The 22,580-nt window shown below is 36.9% G+C and overlaps 3 protein-coding genes across 3 annotated transcripts; 1 reads left to right on the forward strand and 2 right to left on the reverse strand.

The window, feature by feature from the left end:
• The first annotated feature begins 9,427 nt into the window (after positions 1-9,427).
• LOC145781576 (germinal-center associated nuclear protein-like) lies at positions 9,428-13,540 on the forward strand. Its single transcript, XM_082593246.1, has 3 exons — positions 9,428-9,666; positions 11,166-11,344; positions 11,658-13,540. The coding sequence occupies exons 1-3, from the start codon at positions 9,523-9,525 to the stop codon at positions 12,418-12,420; spliced, it is 1,086 nt and encodes a 361-aa protein (XP_082449372.1). The 5' UTR covers positions 9,428-9,522; the 3' UTR covers positions 12,421-13,540.
• Positions 12,863-17,142, reverse strand: LOC145781574 (GDP-fucose protein O-fucosyltransferase 1-like). The gene is made up of 2 exons (XM_082593245.1): positions 17,026-17,142; positions 12,863-16,556 (listed from the first exon to the last, which is right to left on the reverse strand). The coding sequence occupies exon 2, from the start codon at positions 16,449-16,451 to the stop codon at positions 15,300-15,302; it is 1,152 nt and encodes a 383-aa protein (XP_082449371.1). The 5' UTR covers positions 16,452-16,556; positions 17,026-17,142; the 3' UTR covers positions 12,863-15,299.
• Positions 17,143-17,948: 806 nt separating this feature from the next.
• LOC145781573 (nonsense-mediated mRNA decay factor SMG9-like) lies at positions 17,949-22,028 on the reverse strand. The gene has a single exon (XM_082593244.1). The coding sequence runs from the start codon at positions 20,588-20,590 to the stop codon at positions 18,995-18,997; it is 1,596 nt and encodes a 531-aa protein (XP_082449370.1). The 5' UTR covers positions 20,591-22,028; the 3' UTR covers positions 17,949-18,994.
• Between the last annotated feature and the right edge of the window lie 552 nt (positions 22,029-22,580).

A 22,580-nucleotide genomic window follows, 5' to 3' on the forward strand; every position in this document is an offset into this window, starting at 1 on the left:
TTTCCAACAGAATAAAATTCAGTCTTGGTCCACCATTTTCGCAATGACATCTAACGGAATTATGCCAATTGTCAAATTTGCTTGAAGAACTGAACGAATTTAATTTGTCCCTCCTAAGAGAAGACATCAATATTTTGCATTGAAATCTAAAATTGATGCGTTCATCAAAAATTTGAACATCTGGAAACAAATATTTCAAAATGATTTATATATCTGAAATATTCTCACTTCGCCTACCGTTCCAGCCTAAACAGCATTGAAATCACCTTGAGACCTGCATTAACAAACACTGAGCCACGGCTGGACTTGCTTTGTTACAGAAAGCAGTCACACCCGTGACCCATCACACTGAATATGTTTGTTTTTTTGTTTTGTTTCCAGTAGGCTTTCAGTGCCCATAGGCTTTGTTGCTATGGTCAGAAATAAATAAAAACAAATCGACCTGAGAACGGTAAATTGTTTTTGATTTTCGTTAGATTTAAGCTTTTCAATAAATATCACAAATGTATTATTCGCACTGTTGGTCGTTTTAATCGTAAGGGGCCGCGAAACATTTTAGGAGATTAAAAGGGGTTGCGAGCAAAAACGTTTGGGAAGCCCTGAATGCCATTCGTGAAAAGTGTTTTGCAGAGTAGCCTACTTCTCAAATTAGCAAAATTTTATTTTGTATAATGGCTTCTAGAAAGAAAAGAAAGATTGCTGATGAAGGCAGAATGTTCCAGAAAAATTGGACAAAATTTGGAAATTTTTAGTGGCCCGCTTGTGTTATTTCTCATTTTATGTGGCCCGCAATACTAAAAAGGTTCCCCACCCCTGTCTTATATGGATGTTAGAAGAGTGGGGAAAATTGCTATTTGGGGGTTTTCAGGGATGCTGAATTCAATTAAAAAGGTTCCAAATGGCTCAGAGCAGTAGTTTGTCTCTACAGTTATTTTTTACTCCTTCACTTCAACCGGTAGAAATCTGCACGCAGCCACGATGAAAATTTTCGGTTCACATCTCAAAATGAAGATGAAGAGTGGTTCTAACAGGAGTAAGAAAATTTGTTTAGTGTATATTTATAAAATGTAAATAATGTATCAATCTTTTATCATTTATGGCCATGTGGAAAATCCGTGTTCAACCATTGTCCACATTCTTCAGCTGTTTCAACTTAGCCATTCATTCAGTTCTGCTGTGCATCATTGAATAATTCCTTGATCATTATGCCACAATAAATGTATATACAATTACAACTTAATTCTCATGATTACAAACTAATGTCTGACAAAGGCTGTATAACAGAAAGCATGGATTGGTTTCAAAGAGTTCTTTGTCAAACTGATCAAAGGATAAACACACACTAGAGTACTGTTACTATCCAAAATGCCGGCAAGAGCAGGTGCAAAGCACCTACTTTGCACCTTGGCATTTTTTCGATACATTGGATAAAACATAGCAGTCTTAATGTTCCAAAATTACAGCAAGTACAATAATACAATTTTTATGTTGCATTTAGATGAACATTATAATTATGTTACTATAGTGCATGTGAAGTCATCAAAAGAACACAGGAATTCAATACCAGTATTTTGTAAATACAAAGAATATAGGCCTAGTGCACCAATGCAAATTTAAAATGCTGCAGTAAGGTGTCCATATAGTACACTACATAATTATAAAGCACCAACAGTGAATTAAAAAAATCCCAATGACATCACCAATAAACTAACATTCTTTCATTTCCTAATGCTTATTATAATGTTGAACAAAAACTGATGTTATTTTATGGTTTCACAAACATTTTATTAAAACATATTAGATCGAGCAGGGTCACACTACACACAAGGCTTTCTCAAAAAAAGGAAAAAGAACTGTATGTCATTTCAGGAGAGCAAAACAGAATTTAACAGATTGGCAACCTTTGCAGTTGATTTTTCTGTAATACACTTTGAGTGAAAAAAAATACTTTATTAACCATGTGAAAACGCCTTGTTGCTAGCCTAATTTTCTGCTTTTGAAATCACCTTGTGCAGTTGTATTGCTTGTAACTGAAATCAAAACTAATCAGTGTCCATATCTTTGTTTGGCTCGCAATTTTTTACATAACAGAATTCAGCAGCAGTTTGTTTCAAAACAAAACATAATGCTTAAAACAGTACATGAAGAGTGTTGCTATACGCGCCGACTTCCGGGGGGCGGTGCCCCCCGTAAATTTATGGTTGAGGGGCAACAAAAATGGTTATTACAAGTGGTGTTTCGAAGATAAAACACTTCGCGAAAGAGATTTAGATAATTTAAACGGACTTAAAGAATGCCGAAAGCAAAAAACAGCCTACTTTGCTCTTGCCCGCAAAACAGCAGCTGATCGCATGGCTTTCTCATACGGTATGGAAATTTCAAAGTAGATCGTAGAGTAACTTACGCTGCTGGAATAGTCACGTAACTATTCATTGCAATATTAAGTTAACCAGCTAAATTAGACGCGCTATTTTCAACGAGGTCTTCCCGCTGTGAGACAATTACGATTCAACAGAACGCATTGTTTTCTTCGCAATGCGTGAGAATTAAATCGAAAACCGATAAAAGAAAAGGTGTTTAATGGTCTTGGTCAGATATTGCCTGCATTAACGACGTCTCTTACCGCTATTATCACCTAGCCAACCTGACATCATTGTTTTTATGCGGCCGCTAAGGTTTGTCATCGACTTTAACGATCATGGAATGTTACGTAATAAGAACGATTACAACCTTCACGCAAAAATTAAAATATGATCTCTTAAAACAGCTTTTTCTGCTGTTTTGTCTCGTGAGCTTTGCGTATTGCTCAACAAATGTATAAAGTTTAGAATTGACAAGAAATCTTTAAATTTGAAAATTAAGTTTGAATCACTGCAAATAAACGAATTCAAAACTTTTACTGAGGCCGACGCGATTTCACACTCCGTAATCTACGTCGACAATGATTTTAAGTGCGTTCATTTTGAAAACTGCCGAGCTGGAGACAACAGCTTGTCCTGTGTTAGTTGAACTTGTCTTTTTGAGGTGAAAATCACTTGTGAACATCTCGACCTATACTCGAGTATATAGCCTACTGCATTCAATAAAAGACTATAAAGACTTTCGATAACAAACAGAAGAGAAAACACTTCGCCGTTGTTAACGCTTTGAAGGTAAGTAATTAGCAAAACGAGGTTAATAACACTGATAGCGGGTTTTCACTCTGCTTGAGATCATGATTTTTTGCGTTTTATTTCGATAACTTCACTGTCTTGATCGTTGTTATTCACTCGCACGAAAAGGAAATGAATCGGCTTGTTTTCCAACTGTTCCAATTATGAGCTAACAATATGAAAATTTTTACGACTAGGCGTTTTGCATGCGTAAAACTAATCGTTTCAAGCAGCTGTTCTAATAAATTCGGTTTGCGACCTAGGTGTCAATATAAACAAGACACTAAGCTTAATCAAAGACTATTTTAATTGAGCAAAAATAGCGATATGGTTATGACGTCATCACCTTTCTCGCCCCCCAAGGTTTTTTGAAAAGTCGGCGCCTATGAGTGTTGCGCTAGGTTAACACTGGCAGAGTAGTAGGGTTGCATTTGAGAAATTCTGAACATGGCTATAAAAGATTGGTATATACATTATTTAAGTTTTATCAATATACACCGAAAAAATTTTCTCATTCTTGTTAGAAGCACTCTTCATCTTCATTTTGAGATGTGAACCAAAAATTTTCATCGTGGCTGCATGCAGATTTCGACCGGTTGAAGTGAAGGAGTAAAAAATAACTGTAGAGACAAACTACAGCTCTGAGCCATTTGGAACCTTTTTTATTGAATTCATTATCCCTGAAAACCAACAAATAGCAATTTTCCCCACTTTTCTACCATCTATATTATAAGAAATATACTTAAAAATCACTCATGCGTAACCAGATTTGTGCCTTGTGTGGCCAAATTGCAATCCTTCATAATTATCTCGAGAACCGAAGGTCATAAAATGCTAATTTTTTTTTTAAAGAGTTGTCTCGATGAGCTCTATCTGAAAACAATATATCATAAAATTATGAAACCGTGGGTGTACAAGCACCTAAATTAAGGATGGAATGACTCATCCATAGTCAAGATGTCCTTTAGATTCTAGCTGCGGTATCAAGTACAGTACTTTGCTTACTTGGTTTGGATATTTTAATAACTGTTAACAACCGGTACCGGTACTATTAATAAACTGAGTAGTTGTTTTAGACCGTATTTTACACTATATAGTGTAAATATAGCCAAATAATAGCGTTGCCAGATAAGGAATTCCGTCCTAATTTGAGAAAACTTCAAAGCTGTTAAAAACAAAAACTTGCATTTTGGATTTTTTTTTTAGTTCTGGGTAAAGATCAAAACCCTAACCTTATTCCTAAGTCTAACCCTTACCTTAACCCTTCTTAACTATAATGCTAACTCTGGCAACATCTGATTGTAACCATGGCATCAAGTGGGTAAAAATAGCCACTTTGTTAATGTAAAAGTAAGTCAAAATACGATTAACATCGGGAGGAAAATCACAGTAAAAAATGTGGTAATCTGAGGACAAATGTGGTAATACAAGTGGTAATCTAGCTTCGTAAATGTGGAAGCACTGAGTCATAGGTAGCTTCCAGTCCAGTGGTGCCATGGCTTGTGTTTTAGCACAAGATCTTGTGTTTTTGCTTTTGATCTTGTGCTTTCCGATCGATTTTTGACTAAATCTTGTGTTTTTTAATCAAAGTCAAATTAACCTTTGCTACCATGGTTTGAGTTTGGTAGAGAATTAAGGACTGGCACAAGCATGTTGTATTAACTAGGTTTCTAGTACCGTACTTAGGCGTATTGACCAATTTTACACATTTAGTTATCAAGCCTGACAAGATGAGCTAAAAATTTGATCTGAATAGAGTATGATATGTGCTCGTCGCCAGACTCAGAGGTTGTGTTGCTAGATAACAAGAGCAAAGAGTAGGCTACATCAGCATTCAGCATCAAATAATGACAATCATTCACCAAGTCCTAAAACAAAAAAGTGGTATAAACAGCCTTTTAATCGTCAATGGTTGAATGATCCTGATTTTAAAAGTTTGATACAAGAAGACAAAACTGATCGATATGTAGCTTTTTGTGCGTTTTATGATATTAAATTAATGACCACAAATTGAAATCTTGAGACAGTGATTTAGTAAGCATTCTTCAAATTGGCACAAAATGGGTCGCAAATGTTCAATTTTGCAATCTTGTGTTTTTGTATACAAATCATGTGCTTTTTTTTCTTAAATCTTGTGCTTTTTCCAAATTTGCTGTGGTAGCATTAGTAGCTTCCATCCATTCCAGACGGATTACATAGGGTTAGGTTTGGGTTATAGTTCGTCTTGCTTCCATTCCATGACATGTAATGCTCGGGGTTTGTAACTTGAGTCTGAAGGATTAACTTGAATTCTGGGCAAAAATGAATTCTAGAGAAGCTAGAAGCACAATCTTAGAATCCATATTAGGGTTTTTGAGGATGGCAAGTTCAATGGTGTTACTTTCAATACCATCTGAGGTCATTTTCACAGTTAAAATATTATATTTGAAGGTCAAATTACTGAATTTTAGTCATTTTTCCTATTTTTGCGTCTAACTCGTAAAGCAAAACCATTTGAAAGAAGCCTATGACAAAACATGATATTGTACACCTATTGCATCTATTGGTTGATATCTATCATCGTGTACTAATGCACATTGTACATTTTGTTTGTTTATCTTTCATAAGCTGTATAGCTGGTTTCGTATGGTCTTTGTGTTGTTTTTCACTTTGGTAACAATATGCCACGTCGTTGCAGTTGCTTTTGGGATGGCAGGGACGGCAACTATGAAGGGACGCCCTATGTAAAGGTCACATCCTTCCCTAAAGATCCTGAGGAGAGGTAGAGATGGATATTGGCAATGCCAAATGTGAAAGAAAGTTTGAACGATTGAATGAGATATAATTATGTTCGATTGTTGGTGAGACACATTTCAACTCTGAATGGGTGTCAGTTAGGGGCGGCAAACGACCCAAAGAACCGCCTTCAATATTTCCTGGAGTACCAAAATCAGCTTTGAAGCAGGTGGCTTCTGCCCAACACCACCGTGTACGGCAGAAGCTAGAGCTGAAAAGGTGAAGGTAACTGAAGAGGCTGCAGACAAGATCCAAGATTTTGACCACTTTTGTGCTCAAATCAGCTCTTATTTTGCTAGCTTTAATGCCACAAAAGACCACCAAAGCCTGTACCTATCAAAAACCATGCTACTGGACAAACGGTCTAGCAGTTCTTTCATTTTCAACAAGTTAGCTCACTCTTTGAATTCCTATTTTTGAATAAAGTTGTAAAAGATGGCATTAAGGTGCCTAAACGACTTTTTTCTCTGCAGAAGAGAACAGTATTCTCTCAAAATGGTCGCAGATTAGATCCATAATGGACTACTAGGTAAACACCTATTAGCACACAAGCAATGAAATTCTTCAGAGTTCAATTAGCCAGCTCTGAGATGACTGAGGCATACAATTTTGCTTCTTTCACCTTCTTTCTGTCGCAGTTGCGTTTATGTTGCAGCTTCCTGCTGATCGCCGATTTGATACCGACACTATGATTTTCGCAATTCAGCTTCACAACATATCACCTAGTGCTTGCAAAATGATTCATCGATCCGGCTTAATCATTCTACCATCAACAAAGCGGGTAAAACAAATGCTTGCTAGCAGTGTGCCCTGTGCAGCACTCCAACCTCAAAACCTTATTTGACCAGCTTAAGCCACAGCAGCGATTGGTCAATGTAATGTTTGATGAGGTAAAGCTGATCAAGACATTGCGATTTTCTGGAGGGCATGTTCTAGGATTTGCTGAAAATGCACCAGTGGGTGATGAGGATGAAATGCTTGCTTCACATGCTATAATAGTTGAGGTTTCAGACTTTCAGTGTTGGCATTTCAGTGGTCCACGCTATATTCTACGCGTTTTATCCTGCAAAAAAATTATCTGCCAATCAGCTGAAGGAACTCCTTATCGAAGCTGCCTTAGCTGTAGGCCTAGTTGGTGTTGGCGGTACTATAATTTCTTTGATATTTGACAATTGCAGTACCAACCGCAGTGTATAACACTGCATAATGAGTGCATATTCAAAACTTAGAGGACCAGGAAGTTGTCAAATATTGTCAGTTCAAGAGCAATGTATGTTCTTAGTGTGCGATTACGTGGACATTTTCAAAAACGTTTGCAACAACTGGATTACTGTTGGTGGCCAGACACTTTCATTCGTCGTAAACTTTGTAGCACAAAGCTTACTGGAGTGATATTAAGATTGATCCGACTACTCCTATTCGCTTAACGAAGCTGACACACACCGCTGTTTTCTCCAAGCCCCTTCAACGCCAGAGCGTACCATTGGTATGTTAAGTTTTCAATGACAAAACTGTCGCTGCCTTAAAGACCTTCAAGGATTCACTGGGCATCAGTGAAGGCACCATCATTCTCACCCAGAAAATAAGTGAGTGGTTCAAGATGATGGATGTGAAAGACCGTTTCTCAGCTATCCATCTGCGCGACGAATCCAGACAGCCTTGGATAGCAGACTGCACAAGTTTCATTAGGTTGGAGCAGACCTGTCAAATTATATCTACCTGTGCAATTGTGCATGGCAAGAAGGTCGTATCGGTCGTAAGCTAAGGCTAACTCAGCAAACTGCTATAGCCTTCACTGCGTCAACACATAATAATATGGGTGCTGCCAAATTACTTCTGGCGGATAAAGACCTTGACTGTAATTTGCATGGCAAGACCGAAATGCGTTGCCGATTTCATTTTGCTGAGCTGTTATCTTTTGTAGATGCACCTTTAGCTAGTAATCATGCTGCTTGTACTACTTTAGCTAACATTATATTGAAAGCTTATGTCCTCAATGTAAGTGACAAAGAAAAGTTTTTGGGAGGCCTCAGGAGGCAAGAAAAGCTTTCCAAATAGTGATAGACGTTGTCTATTATGTTAATCATTTGGTTATGTATTGTCACTTCTTTTTTGTGTATCATATTGCTGATGACATTTGCTGCATCTCGCCTAGTTTGTGTGGCTTACAAAATTTATTAGATGTTTGCCACAAGTATGCTGTTGAACATGAAATTATTTTCAATTCTAAAAAGTCATTTGGTATGTTATTTTTGCCAAAAAACTTTTATCTTTCACGTGCTCCTCTGCTACATCTAGGGAAATCTGAAATTGTGTTCACAGACTCTGTAAAATACCGGGGTGTATTTATTGAGAGTTCTCTCTCAGATGAAAATGATATTTCAAGGCAGGTACGCTCTCAGTACTGTGCTGCAAACAGTGCAAAATGTCATTTCGCTAAATGCTCACCCGCTGTAAAAAACATTGTTTTTCGCTCTTATTGTATGTCCTTTTACGCATCCCAGTTGTGGAACAAGTTTAGATCTTCCAGTATAAAACGATTACGTGTTGCTTACAATGATTCTTTTAGAATATTGCACAATTTCCCTCGTTATGTCAGTGCCTGTGAATATCAAGTAATGAATAATATAACAACGTTTGATGCTTTATTGAGGAAAAACATGTTTTCGTTTATCAACCGTTGCAATCACTCCTCAAATCGCTTTATATCAGACCTAATGTCATCTGATTGTTTTTATCGTTCTGAATACTTTCAATTTTTCCAACGCTCATTGTATGTAAATTTGTAACAGTAGATAACCCATTTAGGCTAGTGAGCTTTTAAACCGACGGCATCCAAAGTGGCTCTCTGTGACCTTTATGCATTTGTAGTTTGTGTATTATTTCGTTGTTTTTGTTTTGGATATGGACAACTTTGTCTGACGCAAATAAATAACAATTGTAATCATACACTCCTTTAGATAGTAATCATAGTGTTGAAAGGGGTCTGCTACTATTCGGTGGAGTCCGATTCGGTGAGTTCCTAATCTCTAACCCCTAACCCTAAAACGGCAATGATAATTAGGCTACGGTACCCAATAATTAAAAAAAAAAAATTGAAAAAATTACTAAATAGGGATCACACTCATCGAAACGGGCCATTCCGTGTTGAAAGATACATATGATGTTCATGCAAACAATACCATGTTTCGTCACAGACTTCTTTAAAAATGTATTGCTTTACAAGTTAGACAAAAAAAAATGACAAAAATTCAGTAATTTGACCTTAAAATATAATTTTTGACTTTGAAAATGACCTCAGATGGTGTTGAAAGTAACACCATTGAACTCGCCATCCTCAGAAACCATAATATGGATTCCAAGATTGTGTCTCTAGCTTTTCTAAAAGTCATTTTAGCCCAGTACTCAAGTTAATCCTTCAGACTCAAGTTACAAGCCCCGAGATAGTAACTTTCCAGTCCTTATAAAAGGAGTCTATGACTACTAGGGTCAACACTCAACAGCTTGTCAGGTACAGCAGGCTGTTGTCAACAACAGTGGAAAAAAATAAGTTTGAATAACGGAACACTGACTGAATAAGCTGCATCTTATCCAAATGGAAACAGTTGGGAAATGCTTAACAATGTGCCCGAAAGAAGAGTTTCTGTTTCGAAAAAAACATGACCTGTTACACGTATTAGAGCAATGTACTTTGTTAGATCAAGGTGTTGGCCACACGAAAGCATGTAGCTTGCACCAGGTATGCATTTATTGTTTTGAATTTTGGTAGTTTGTAAATTTTTAGATGATGTGCAATTGTGCATTTAAATTTGGTGGAATGGCACAGTGGATAAGGCGTTGGCTTTCCAATAATGCAAACTTGGATTGCCTCTAATATTTTCCCGCACCTGGAAAGCAACACTAGCCCAGTTTTATGGGCAAAAACTGCAGAAGTGGTAACTCCTGAAAATTGTTGACATTTTCAAGGGTTGTCGGACCATAATCTTAACCTTTACCATAAACCTAATCCGCAAAACTAGTCCTTTTGGAACTGGTAACCCTGATAAGGCTCGACAATGGATATTTGATGGTATCAGGTGTAATTTCTGAAGAAACTGGCCACCCTACATTTAGGTTAAAGGCCTAGTGTAACGGCAACCTTATCTTCTGATACCTCGACGTTCAGTAACTGACCATAGGACCACTTTTTTAATAAACAAGTGGAACACTTTACCTAATGATATCTGAAAAGAAAATGTACTTTTAATCGCAATTTTTTATACAAGTATCACATCTAATAATTAATTAGGATAGGCTATTATTATAATGAATTGCGGCAATGTTTTTTTTTCTTACATATTGCTGTGATTGTGATTTGCTACGGTAAGCTCAAAGCTGTTATCACTAGTGATGGAACGACCTCCCAGGGGTGTATGTGTAATGCCTGTGGTCAAGTTCATAACCTTGAATAAATCTTTTTTGTATCATTATGGTACTGCAGTTATGCAAGAATAGGCTGTAAATTTGCAACATTGAGCTATAAAGGGTCACTTGTTCATTTTTTTACACAAATATTCATTCTACTCTCCCAAAGTCGTGTACTTCCCTGAAATCTTTGTTGCATATAATTATGTAACGTAGGGTGCTACGGGGAATGTAACATTGATAATGGTAGCCTATGAAGGATGTTAATCAAAAATCTTTAATATTCATTATTGTAAAAACTATATTATATCGGGTGGATAGAAAACATTTCCAAATTTGAAATTTACCCAAAAGTTTATTCTTGAATAGATCCTTTTAAGGGACCATAAACATTACCATAAGGCACCTTTTGGAGCGCTTGGTGAAAGTGGTATACAACAGTAGTGGTAACAACTCCGTTGGAACGTTGATTACGTATATGAAGTTGATATTACCAAAGGCCGGAGTTGCAATTCTCTGGCTGGAACCTTGCCTCCGGTGCATCACTAGTTATCACATTGAAGTTCCACTATCTGTGGATGATTAGATATATCCCTATCCGATGCAATTAAGTTTCAATATTAATTCAAATTGACAATGACTCCTGTTCAGTGTTTACGTGATCGGTAGGTATCCATTACATGTGGTATGCAATTGGGCATTTTTATATGTTTAATGTCAAATTTATTGGTGCAATCTATATGTAGATGTGAATTGCATAGCCTATGATTTACAGTCCGAGACTCTATACTTATGATACACCAATAACATTTTTATTAATATTTTATGTTCAAGGTAGATTTAAAAACTTGCATAAAAGAGTTTCGGCGATCAGCAGCAGGAGAAAACGTTTGTGATACCAATCGATTGCGACCAAGCCATGTGCTTATAAATACACTTGAATATTTGTTGACTCATGTATTGAAAAGAAAGGATGTGCCATTCTCCACAGTTTATGATTTTATTTTTGACAGGTTTGTTTTCTCTATGCACTACTGCAAGAAAAGTAATTTTGCTTTACCATAAACACTTGAACAAGACATGCTTGAATTTTCTCCGCTTTGTTATCATTTGAATAATCGTACTCAATCCAATCACTTTATTGCTAATCACTGTTTACGGTGGTACGGTACCTAAGTTTTTAGAACTTGTTAAATTTTCTATATATATATGTAACATAAAGGACTGTAGGATTTTGGTTTCTTGTTACACAAAGCACTTTGTAAAAACATCTAGCTTTTTGTTGACTGCAAGTGCAAGCTTTATCCACGATTGCTTTCATTTCAGGTTGAGAAGTGTGCGGCAAGATGCTGTGATTCAACAGCTGGAAGTGTTCGATAGACTTTCGCTGATCAAAATATTGGAGCAATGCGTAAAGTTTTACTTGTATGCTGCACACAAAATAAAGCTTAATCCTGGATTAAATATAGACAGTCACATCAATGTAACTCACACGAAAGAATGCATGGCATCATTATTGCAGTTGTACAGTCCAATCATAAACACACTTGAAAAGAATCAGATCAAAGACTGTTTATCTACTGTTGCAGCATGCCTATTGCTTCATATAAACTCATGGGAAGTTTTATCTAACGTGTTGCGCACCTATCCGAAATGGTTTAGAGAAACTGTACCTGTTTCAACGGCTATTAAGATGTGTTTGGCGCACTCAAACAATAACTCCATTCGCTTTAATATGTTATCAGACACGTTAACGAAGCAAAAGTGGCTTCTTCCTCTCTACGCATTAAGCAGTATAATTGACAAAGTCAGAGAAAGATGTGTAGAAATACTGTGTCATTCACATCATTCTAAGTTCATTACTTTTTCTGCCTATGATCTGTGCAGGTGGTTATACATCCTGAACGTTGACGATGTACTATCATACTGCTCTAAACTTGGTTTATCAACATCTGATAATGCAGTGAAATTTTTTAAAGCAGATTTCAAACCATGTATTTTTGATAAATGCATGAGTAGCTGTTCCGTTTGCGAAGCTCTTTCAAATCATGACCTGTTAAATTATTTCAAAATGTCAAAGGCTAGATAACTTTATTGCATAACATTGTTACTTATGCCTAGATTAGGGCTTCTTAGTTTTTTTTTTACTGTGCGACTTCATTTTGGAAAGTAATTTCCTATGCTTTCTGCCCTTGGTGGGCTATTTCCAGTGTAAACTACCCACTGTCGGACTATTTTTAATTTGTTTGGCGATTCTAAAATTACGATTTGCAATCCCGTTTGGGAAGCCCTGGATTTGACAAGATGCTGGAAACCCTTATTGAAATCATGCAGAAAGGGTGATTCAGGCTGCTTTTCAAAAAAACGCATATAATGTAAACATTGTAGGCCTGCTGTACTTTCCATTATCCACTGCTTGGCCGTAAGGGTTCCGAAGGGACGTCTATAGTGAACACACCGCTGTGCCTATTGATATGCCGAATGGAACTGAATGCATGCTTTTCTTTTCACTTGTTAAAATTCTCATCAGAATGAGTGATGTTACTGTATTGCACTATCACAATTTTGTTAGTGGCTGCCATTGCGGACAAAAAAAGAATGTGTACACAGCATATCGAGTTATGTATAGTTCATAGCACCATTTACAAACAATAAATCTTTCAGTTGAACAATTGTGGGAACTAGGAATACTACCATCAAGAGCAAACTTATTATTATCTCAGGTGGGTCCGCTGTATTTCATCGTGAAATCATGTTTATGACCTCTAGAACTTCACTTACGGCAGGGGTCACCAACTGCATGCAACCGCAACCGGCCCTGCAACCGCGTGCGGCCCGCGGAAGGTATCAGCGTACAAGTATAAGCAAAAATACTTTTCTTGAGTTAAAGAGCACGAAGGCAAAAAATATTTCCGCTTTGCATGCGATTCCACCGATGGACCAATCATATTGTAATTCTAGGTAGAGGTCATTTAAAGTTATTCTAATGCGATGTTCAGCCACACTGTCCCAGTGGTTGATTAAAACGTATGTTTTCGAATTTCGAAAATGTCTGAGCATAGGGTTGCTTATTTTAAGTTTGTAAATGTCATGAAAACACTTAGTGTGTGTTTCACCGTTATTGTGTTTCACGAGCACCGAGCAGTGTTCCTTTATGCAAGTTTTTTGTTGGCAAAATAGGTCGGTGTGCTAACTCAACTTATAATAAATTGGAAAAATATTATATATAAAGTTAAAGGCTTTTTCTGGTTGTATTATGAAAATATTTAGCTTAGTACTGTACTGAAAATTGTTGTTAGCCTGATCAACAATTCTTGCCAATTCTTTCGATCCTACTGTATGCCAATGTATGGATCTCAGCTGTGGTGTAAATATTTTTCGTACAGTATCAATCGTCTACGTGTAGCGTATAATAACAGCTATAGAATTACATTTCATCTTCCGAGACGTATAAGTATAAGCTCTGTGATGGTAACTAACAAAATTACGACGTTTCATGCTCTCCTTCGTAAAAGTATATATAAATTTACTGATCGCTGCTTTAACACATCGAATACGTGGATTCAGCATTTGATGAATTCCGAGTGTTATCATCAATCTGCTTTCTTCCAGCATCGTGATCGTGCTCTCCAGCCTGAAACTTGTGCTTAATATTTGTGTAGTACCGATAGCTGCTAGGCCTACTCGATTTCTGTGTGGTGTTGTATTTCGTTTTCTTTGTGTGTTTGTATCCTATGGACCAATTCTACTTGTGTCTGAAACAAAATCCAAATAAATAAAAAATAAATAATAAGTACCGCAAGTGACAGTCAAAGAAAGACGGTTTTATAGACTCTCACAGAAAGGATGAAAAACCAACTCATTGCTTTTTTAGAGGGAATACTGTTCATGAGTTACGATAGAAACGTTTTTTCAGTGATTTCCACAAGCGTTTGTTTCATGGTGCCTGGTTTCTTTCTCCCTGTCATTGGAGCCTATTTTTCGCTGATATGTTTGCAGGTCACTATTGTTGCCTGTATTGCGATGTGTCAAGCATTTCCATGTTTACTGAAACTGTTAATTGCAAGATATCTTTTGTGAAGCGAAGTGACAACACCACTCTTGCTGATGAAACCGCTCGCCTCGCTATAAGTGCGCAAAACAAGTGGCCTCGTTTATTAGACATTGTTAAAGGAGACTAAAGTGTTATTAAAGGAGCTTGGCCTGGCAGTAGCGTTGTTCGACTAATTTTGTTGTTGCGGTATTCTAAGATAAATATTAACAACATGTAACGCTGGATACTGAGTACGAAATGCATTCTTTTCCAGCATAAGAGTCAACCTCCCTAAAATTTTGTTTGTGCGGCCCGCCACAGCTCTCCTTAGTGCCAAAGTGGCCCGCATGCAAAAAAGGTTGGTGACCCCTGACTTACGGGATTATAACCCAATGATGAACTTTAAACATACTAGTTCTCGAGCCACCTCAGCAAAGTTTCATGATTTAAAACCAGACGTTCCAGATGGGAAATCGTCAAATGTCACGAGTCTTGGCTGAGATTAAGTCATGGTACGGACCTCTTGTTTGGAAAGCCCTGAACTGGATTTTCACAGAACACACCAATATTTGCATTGGTACAATTACAGGGAGTGGCAGATGAACTTCTTAAAGTAAAAGATTTGTTCAAGACATGACGACATTTCATATGCAAAATTGGCCTCAGACGATATATACTGGCCACATTTCTATAAAAATTCCGTGTTTTTTTAAACAAAATACACTTTCAGGTAAGAGTTGATTTGTGGTACAGAACTTGAATATTGCACGAAAATTTTTCATAACGGTATGAAAAACCTTTTCGCAACAAGCCACGCTTCTACACTTTGGTCACCAGGCTAAGCGGAAGGGATTCCCATCAGATACACCCCTTGGTTACAACTTCACTGACAGAATTACGCAATATATCGCAAACGCAAAATATGACAACACCAATCACAATTCAGATTTTACGACATCAGTAACTATACCAAAAAAATCAAAAGGCTTTCCCATAAGTTTTCTTTTTCGAACAACAAAAGCTGTGACAGATGAGGCACAGCTTCCTAAAAAATCATCTGCTTCAATGAGTATTGCGATGTCTTTGATCACAGAATCATAACCTAATTGAACCAAATCGATATCAATGGACGCCTTAAAAAATGCATCCTTAAAATCTTGCGTATATGACTCACTGTCTGTTGCTATAAAGAAAGATTTGGCACCATGCTGTTTTACCATATTCACACTTTGCTTGATCAGTGTCTCTTTGTGAGGGTAACACATCTCTTTGGTAAACTGTTTAGCTTTGCCTTCTCCTTGTCCAACGCACTGTGGGGAAGACATAAAAGGATAATTGACACTTTCTTTGACGTATTCACATGCTCTTTTCCAATCTTCTCCAATGCGAATATGTATCCCAATAAACGGCCGCTTCAGATTTGCGCGGATGAAATCAGAAGTGAACGAACGAATGCTATCAGACCACTCCAAATACATCTGAAGTTTTCTATTCTCGTCATCCACAGGATAAGCAGCAGGAGCACCCATGAATGCAAGGACAAGATTTTGTTGTATAGGGTAAGCTTTGTCCCATTCCTTTTTACTAGAATAAAAACTCAAGTAAGAAGGAAATACTTCGGACAATGCAAAATCTATGTTGAAATTGTTCCAAAACGGCCCAAAGGGATTTCCTTCTTTTGCTGGACATGATTTTTTGTTATTACTCCTCTCAATTGATATTTTGTAACAATAAATTTTTCTGTATGGAGAAGTCCACAGTTCAGTAGCAAGGTTTTTCATAAAATCTTCCATTAAAACAACTTTATGGAACCGCTTTAAAGCATCCACACTAAACCATTGGTCGTAAGGAACAAACGAATTTTCATATCCAGCTGCATAGTCGTGATTAATCCAAGGCGGAACAATCAGAGTTCGGTTCAGTTTCTTTGCAAACGCAAGAGAACCAAGAAGATGGTCAACTTGATTGCCAAATCTTCCCATGCATGGGCAGTACATCACGTAACCGTTGTCACGATCAGCAAGTAAAGTCGGGAAGATAACTAAGAAAATAGGGATGAGACACACCGCAAGAAAATGAAATTCCATCCGAAACCCCGCAATATGAGCTTTACTTCAACAGAATTAAATACAGTGCTGTTGCAACGCACGTCAATGCCACAGGAATGTGAAGTCTGGTTCCAATCACAGCAGCTGAAAAAAACACACTTAAAATGAATTGGTTAATTTGATTGCATACGATGACTGATGTACACTGTAGTTGTTAAACAATATGAAATTTCTCAATATTGTTATTTATTCGGAACAGAAAAAGCTGTTCATATCCAAAAGAAATAATACAAACTGCAAATGCACAAAGAACCAGTTTTGGTGTCAGTTTAAGAACTCACTTAATATTTACTGTCACAAATTCAAATACAATGAGCGTTGGAAGAATTGAAAGTATTCAGAACGATAAAAACAATCGTAAGTAATAAAACTAAATTTATTCATACTGTCATATTTTTATGATTTCGATACGGAAGCACATACTTTGTCAAGTTCTAAACTTTGATTTCTAAAAACAAATTGTTAAGAAACTTATGGGCATTTCTCTTGGTCCCACAAAAAACAATAGAAGGACGTGAACAGTATTGTGTCTAATTTCAATTTGATGTTTTACCTTTGTAAAATATTCCTAAACAGCCTTTTTTTTCTGAAAACATCCACTGCTTCATACGGGGAATTCTCTTAAGATAGGCACAAGTACAGATCACAAGCAAGCTGAAGACCAGCAATCCATCGAACGAGTACACTGCATTTCAAAGTTAATGTCATTAAATGTTACAATCAAGTATGGTAGCGACAGTTTATTGTTGAAAGTGAGTAAGTTCGATGAGTCGGTATAGCCCACGAGGGCCGTACACGTGTACAGCTTTCTATTTTAACAGGACAGAGGACACTTGGACATTCTTGATACCAGTATGATATTATATATTAGACATTTTTAATAGAAAAAATTTTCTTTCTCATGTACATTACAAAGCTTCATTACATCAAAAGCTAATCGAAGAAGTATTCCCTCATCCACATGGAAATTCTAAAGGTACAAGAACCATGCCAATTTCATTCACATAAAAGTGAAATTTTCTCCACCTATTGGAACAGGACACTGGAGTAGAGAAACACAAAGTGCAAAATTTGATGAGGGACAGGGCTGCTTGAAAGAAATATGTTAATGATGTCTAGTTAGTTACGCCTGAAAGGATGATGATGATAAAAAGAATGTAGAACCAACACAGTAGTAATTTAAAGCATTGTATAGAGGTAGCAGCTTTATCACAACTAGTTGATATACTCAAACAAAATCACAATACATATTCCTAAACATTGCAATAACAGCTAAAAGCAAAACTATGTGTACCTTGTGTGATGAACATCATTTTATGGTAAAAAATCTGGGAATTTTTTTTAAAGTACCTTTACAAGGTAGCTAGCAATATAATTCAATATAAAAACACTGCTGATTAAAAAAATAATTTGCTTTCCTTACAAGTAGCTTAATATATATACATTTATGAGATCTTACCATTTGTCATCGTGACATCTTCTTGTAATAACAAATCAGCATGTTCCACCAGTATCATTTACCATAGAAGTAATTACATATATAGTGTCAGAGTATCAAAGAAAAAAGTAAAACAAAGTATAATAATAAATGTATCTTTCCCAAAAATACCATGTCATCATGATTGACAAGAAAAATATCGCTGATACTTATTCAGTTTAACAAAAAAGTTGTGTGTATTACATAAATGAGAGTGGCACATACAGTTTTGCTGAACTATGGAGTATTGATGCGCTCTTATAAACTTTTTCTTGTTGACATAGTCAGACATGAAGTCGTCTATATGTTTATGTCAAGGGTATTTAGACTGGTGATGAGTAATATGTAAAATGACGAGTTCGCCAGCGAATAGACTTGTACACAAAAGATAGCACCTTGCTCAAGATTTTCAAAGTGACGAACTATGCAAAATGACAACTTAAGCGAATTTTACTATTTGAAAATATGCTAAGTCCACAAACTTTCAAATTCTAGAAATATTTATTTCCATTTACCCATTCAAGTTCGAGCTAAAAAGAATTGACGGTGGTATTGACTGATGCCACTATACTAATAATACAATTGAAAAAGAATTTTGTAAATATTGCCATTGATGAAACTTGCTATTTTTTTCTACCATACATTTTGTAAATAGTAACTTAGGGAATAGTACTGCTGTATTACCATGACCAAATTACACTGTTAAAATGTGAAACCTAACAAAACTGCAACTGGATAGAATACATTGGGTATTAAGGTAGAGGAAGTCACATATCTGAACTTCTGTAAAAACTAAGCATGCACAAATTATGACAAGGAAGAAACTGGCAAGTTCACTGGAGTCACAACTTCAACTTTTGCATTTTATGTATCCAACATACCATTACCGTCAATAACAAAAATCCTGTGATTTTGCACACTCAGTAAATACCATACATAAAATTTAAAAAGCAGTGTCACATTAAACAGCTTAACATTGAATGAAACTTCACTTCAACTTTATGAAACTCCGATGTCATAAAGATAGGTTCACAAAAGGGTCAGTTCATCCTGATAAAAGTCTGTTATATTCTGACACAAGCTGAGATTTACGTATTGTTTCCCATGTTCTTGCTGCATAATGAAACCAATTTTTTTCACTCAGTGGCAAGTGTGTTAGTTGGCGTCGTGGAATTGACAAGACCATTTTACGAAAAGTACTCTCAAGCAAACTTGTGCTTGGCCTTCCAACATATTCAGGTAGAGACAAAAATTGTTGATCAGCAGAGTCATAAGTTACTTTAGTAACATCTCGCTTTTCCTCTTCATTTTCATGATCATTTATGTTGGGAAGCAAAAAAGCATTGACTTCATGTGCAACAGGACAAAGAGAAACAAGACCAGGGTAAAGATTTGTTTCGGCCATTGAAAAATAGCCCTTGCAATGAATACTTGAAAAGTTCATCATATTTTCCATAATTTCATTCATGGATGTGATGAATCTTATATTAAATAAATCACAGTCAATTTTGTTGTGAACAAATACAATCACAGGCTGGATGTCACTTGGATCACGATCAGATGTTGATGTATTGTCATGAGAAGGAGGTGTTGTAACTGGTTTCAACATTTCAGCAGCTTGCAAAAACTTGTATATGTAGCCGTCCGTAAACCAATCTTGAACAACTATTATGACATGACAAACTGTTAATAAAAATGATGTCATTTGCAATGATTGCACTTCTATGCTGGAGGAACCAGTATAATCAGTAGCTGCCTTGCGCTCATGATGAATAGAGTGCTCCAGCAAAGATGGACTTAAGATTGGCTGAGTATCAAGTAAAATGATTCTTTCATTGGTTATTGCTAAGTCGATACCAGATGTCATGTGACTTGCACGCTCTTTAACTTCTTGAGATTGTTGACGAAACAAAAGTGACTTTGACGAATCACCTCTAAGGTGATTTCCTCCAATCACAGACAAAATCGTTGACTTTCCTACACCTTGCATGCCTAATACACCAACAACCATAAAGTCATTTTGGTCATGCAACAATTCAATACCACTCTCAACCCAATGAAGTGATGAGTCTAACATTTTTACAGGGACTTTTGCTCCATCTGCAATATCTTTAAGCTTTGCAGTTGATAAAGCATTTGTTGTAGAATTGGCAGATGTGGCTACAACAACCTGATTAATGCTTTGTTTAGCAAGATTTGGTGAAGCCCCACCACGGAATTTTGTTTCAGAAGATGGTCGTGAAAACGAGTGCTTTTTGTCATTAAAATTGGATTGTGGTGATCGTGAAAATGTCATAGAAATCTTTGGTGCAACAGCGGCTGTAGGACTTTTTGCAACTTCTTGCCATGATCCAGTTCCAATATCAGATGTTCCACTGCTTCCACCACTAAATAATTGTTTTCCAGGCTTGGCCAAGATCACTGGTGGTTTTGCACTGAGTTGACTGAGATTTGCTTGACTTTTATCAACATCATCTTCTTTTCCGGTATAATTTCGCCGAGACTCATAACGAGATGCTCCATATGATGGTCTATCAAAGCTCCTATCAGAATCATGCACAACCTCACGATCATGAAACCGTTTCTTCTTACGATTCCAACTACTTTCGTAAGGAGGTTGACTATGGTCAGATTTAGACATGGGTTCCGCAATGTAAATAAGAATCACAATTGCTCAAATAACCTATGCTATGATATACACTGAAAAAATAATAGGTAGAGGCTACGTAATATTATACAGTAGTTACTATCTATTGCAGGGGTGGGCAAACTTTTTATCTCGAGGGCCGTACTATAGTATAATTAAGATTACAAGCCATAACATAACATCTAAAATAGTCAAAACACAAGCTTTTATTTAGTTTATAATGACCAAAGGAATGGAGATTTTATATACAGTAGGCTACATGACTACATGTGTTGCATAAAAGTATAGATTACAATGTGTTTGTTTCAATTATTTATTTGAATACAACACACATCAAGATAACGCGTTGCCAGACGCACTTTGAGCGAATTAGACAGAACACATTTGTGAGCGAATTAACATAATCAGAAAAACTGTCACAATCACCGCTGAGCCTCTCTCTACCAAGAGTCTTGGCTTTGGTCCAAGAAGACTAAAACAAAAAAGAAAGTCTTGTGATGCGACAGGCCGAAGTCAGAAATTTCCATTGTGACGTGCTCAGCGGGATCACAGTATGTCACTTGAGAGCTCAAGCGTCCGGTATCTTTTCACAAAAAGTTTGATTGAATCTTTAACCTCGGACTGGGAAAGCTTCTTGCAGAGCTTAATCCTGGCAGTTTCGCATATTAGTAGAGGCTTTAAATCACTGACACAGGCCCAGTCACCGAGATTGGCAGAGTGAAGTTTCCGATTGTTGAAGTCTTGTTGCCGGGGAACTATTCCATCCATTAGATGACGCTGAATGGAGAGCAGTCCTTAACGTGCGTTGCTGAAGCGCACACCCTGAGAGTCAAACCAGCGCCGCTTGATCTTGAAACTTCTTCGTTCCAGAAGTCACGCGTTAATCAACTGAGCTATCGGGGCGGACTGTCACAAAAATGTCACACATGCATCGCAACACACAAGGTTAACACCTACAAAATAAAAAATGGCATAAATAATGTAAAATGCTGATAATACACAATTACACATTGATAAAATTCTTTTTTTACAATTCAGTATAGTGTTAATTCATTTACAGCGAAAGTGTAGTACAAGGTACAAACAATTTGTCATTCCTCAAATCCAGTTTGGGACCTTAAAGGACAGGGGTGTTGATGTTGATCGTAAAATAACATGATCCATCCATAGCTGTGCTCGGCTTTACAGTGGAGGTGGTCGCAATAATTGTGGCCTCTGTCTTGCTGAAAAACTGGCCATTCTAAAGGCCGATTGTAACCACCTTCTAAATAAACGTTCTGAACTGGTGGGTAAATGTCGTTATCGCAACAAATTTAAAATCAAATATATATTACTTCAAAATAAAATAAATTTTATTTGATTTCTACAGGTTATCTTATCCTAATTGCATTTTGCTTCTTTGTGTTCACAGGTGTTGGAATCAACCAGTTTGTTTTTCAGTTTGAACATTTTAATTGAGGCTTTTGTAATAACGGATGGAGGTAGCCTTATGTAATTCTGATGTTTTTTTGCAGATTAAATTAGGGTTATAATCCCTAACCCTAGCATTTAATATCTTTTCAGGTATTACCGATTTATTGCTTTTGCATGTTTTTCAGGACCTTCTGATGATCCTCCGTTTAGGTGAAACAGGCTGTCAAGGGTTTAGAGCAGTGTTTTTCAACGGGGGCGATATCGCCCCCCGGGGGGCGATTTTGACCATTGCGGGGGCGATTTGTACAATTTTTGAAATTGGGGGCGATTTTACTGTTTAGGGGGGCGATTGGTAAGGCCGAGTGCAATTATCGATCAAGATCGTTCTGGATCCTTAAACTACTTTTTGGTTTGTTCGACTTGTGCACGAGTAAAAAAAAAGTCAAACTATGGTCAAACATGAAACTCAGGTTTGAGTCGTTTGTTGCAATGCAAATGCGTGTGCGCATGCGCGATTTTGAGTGTGCTCTGATCAAGCACGTGGTAATTTCGTTCGACAATCGGTAGCTTG

The sequence above is a fragment of the Aplidium turbinatum genome, chromosome 13, assembly GCF_918807975.1.
Source record: "Aplidium turbinatum chromosome 13, kaAplTurb1.1, whole genome shotgun sequence".
Classification (NCBI taxonomy): Eukaryota; Metazoa; Chordata; class Ascidiacea; order Aplousobranchia; family Polyclinidae; genus Aplidium; species Aplidium turbinatum.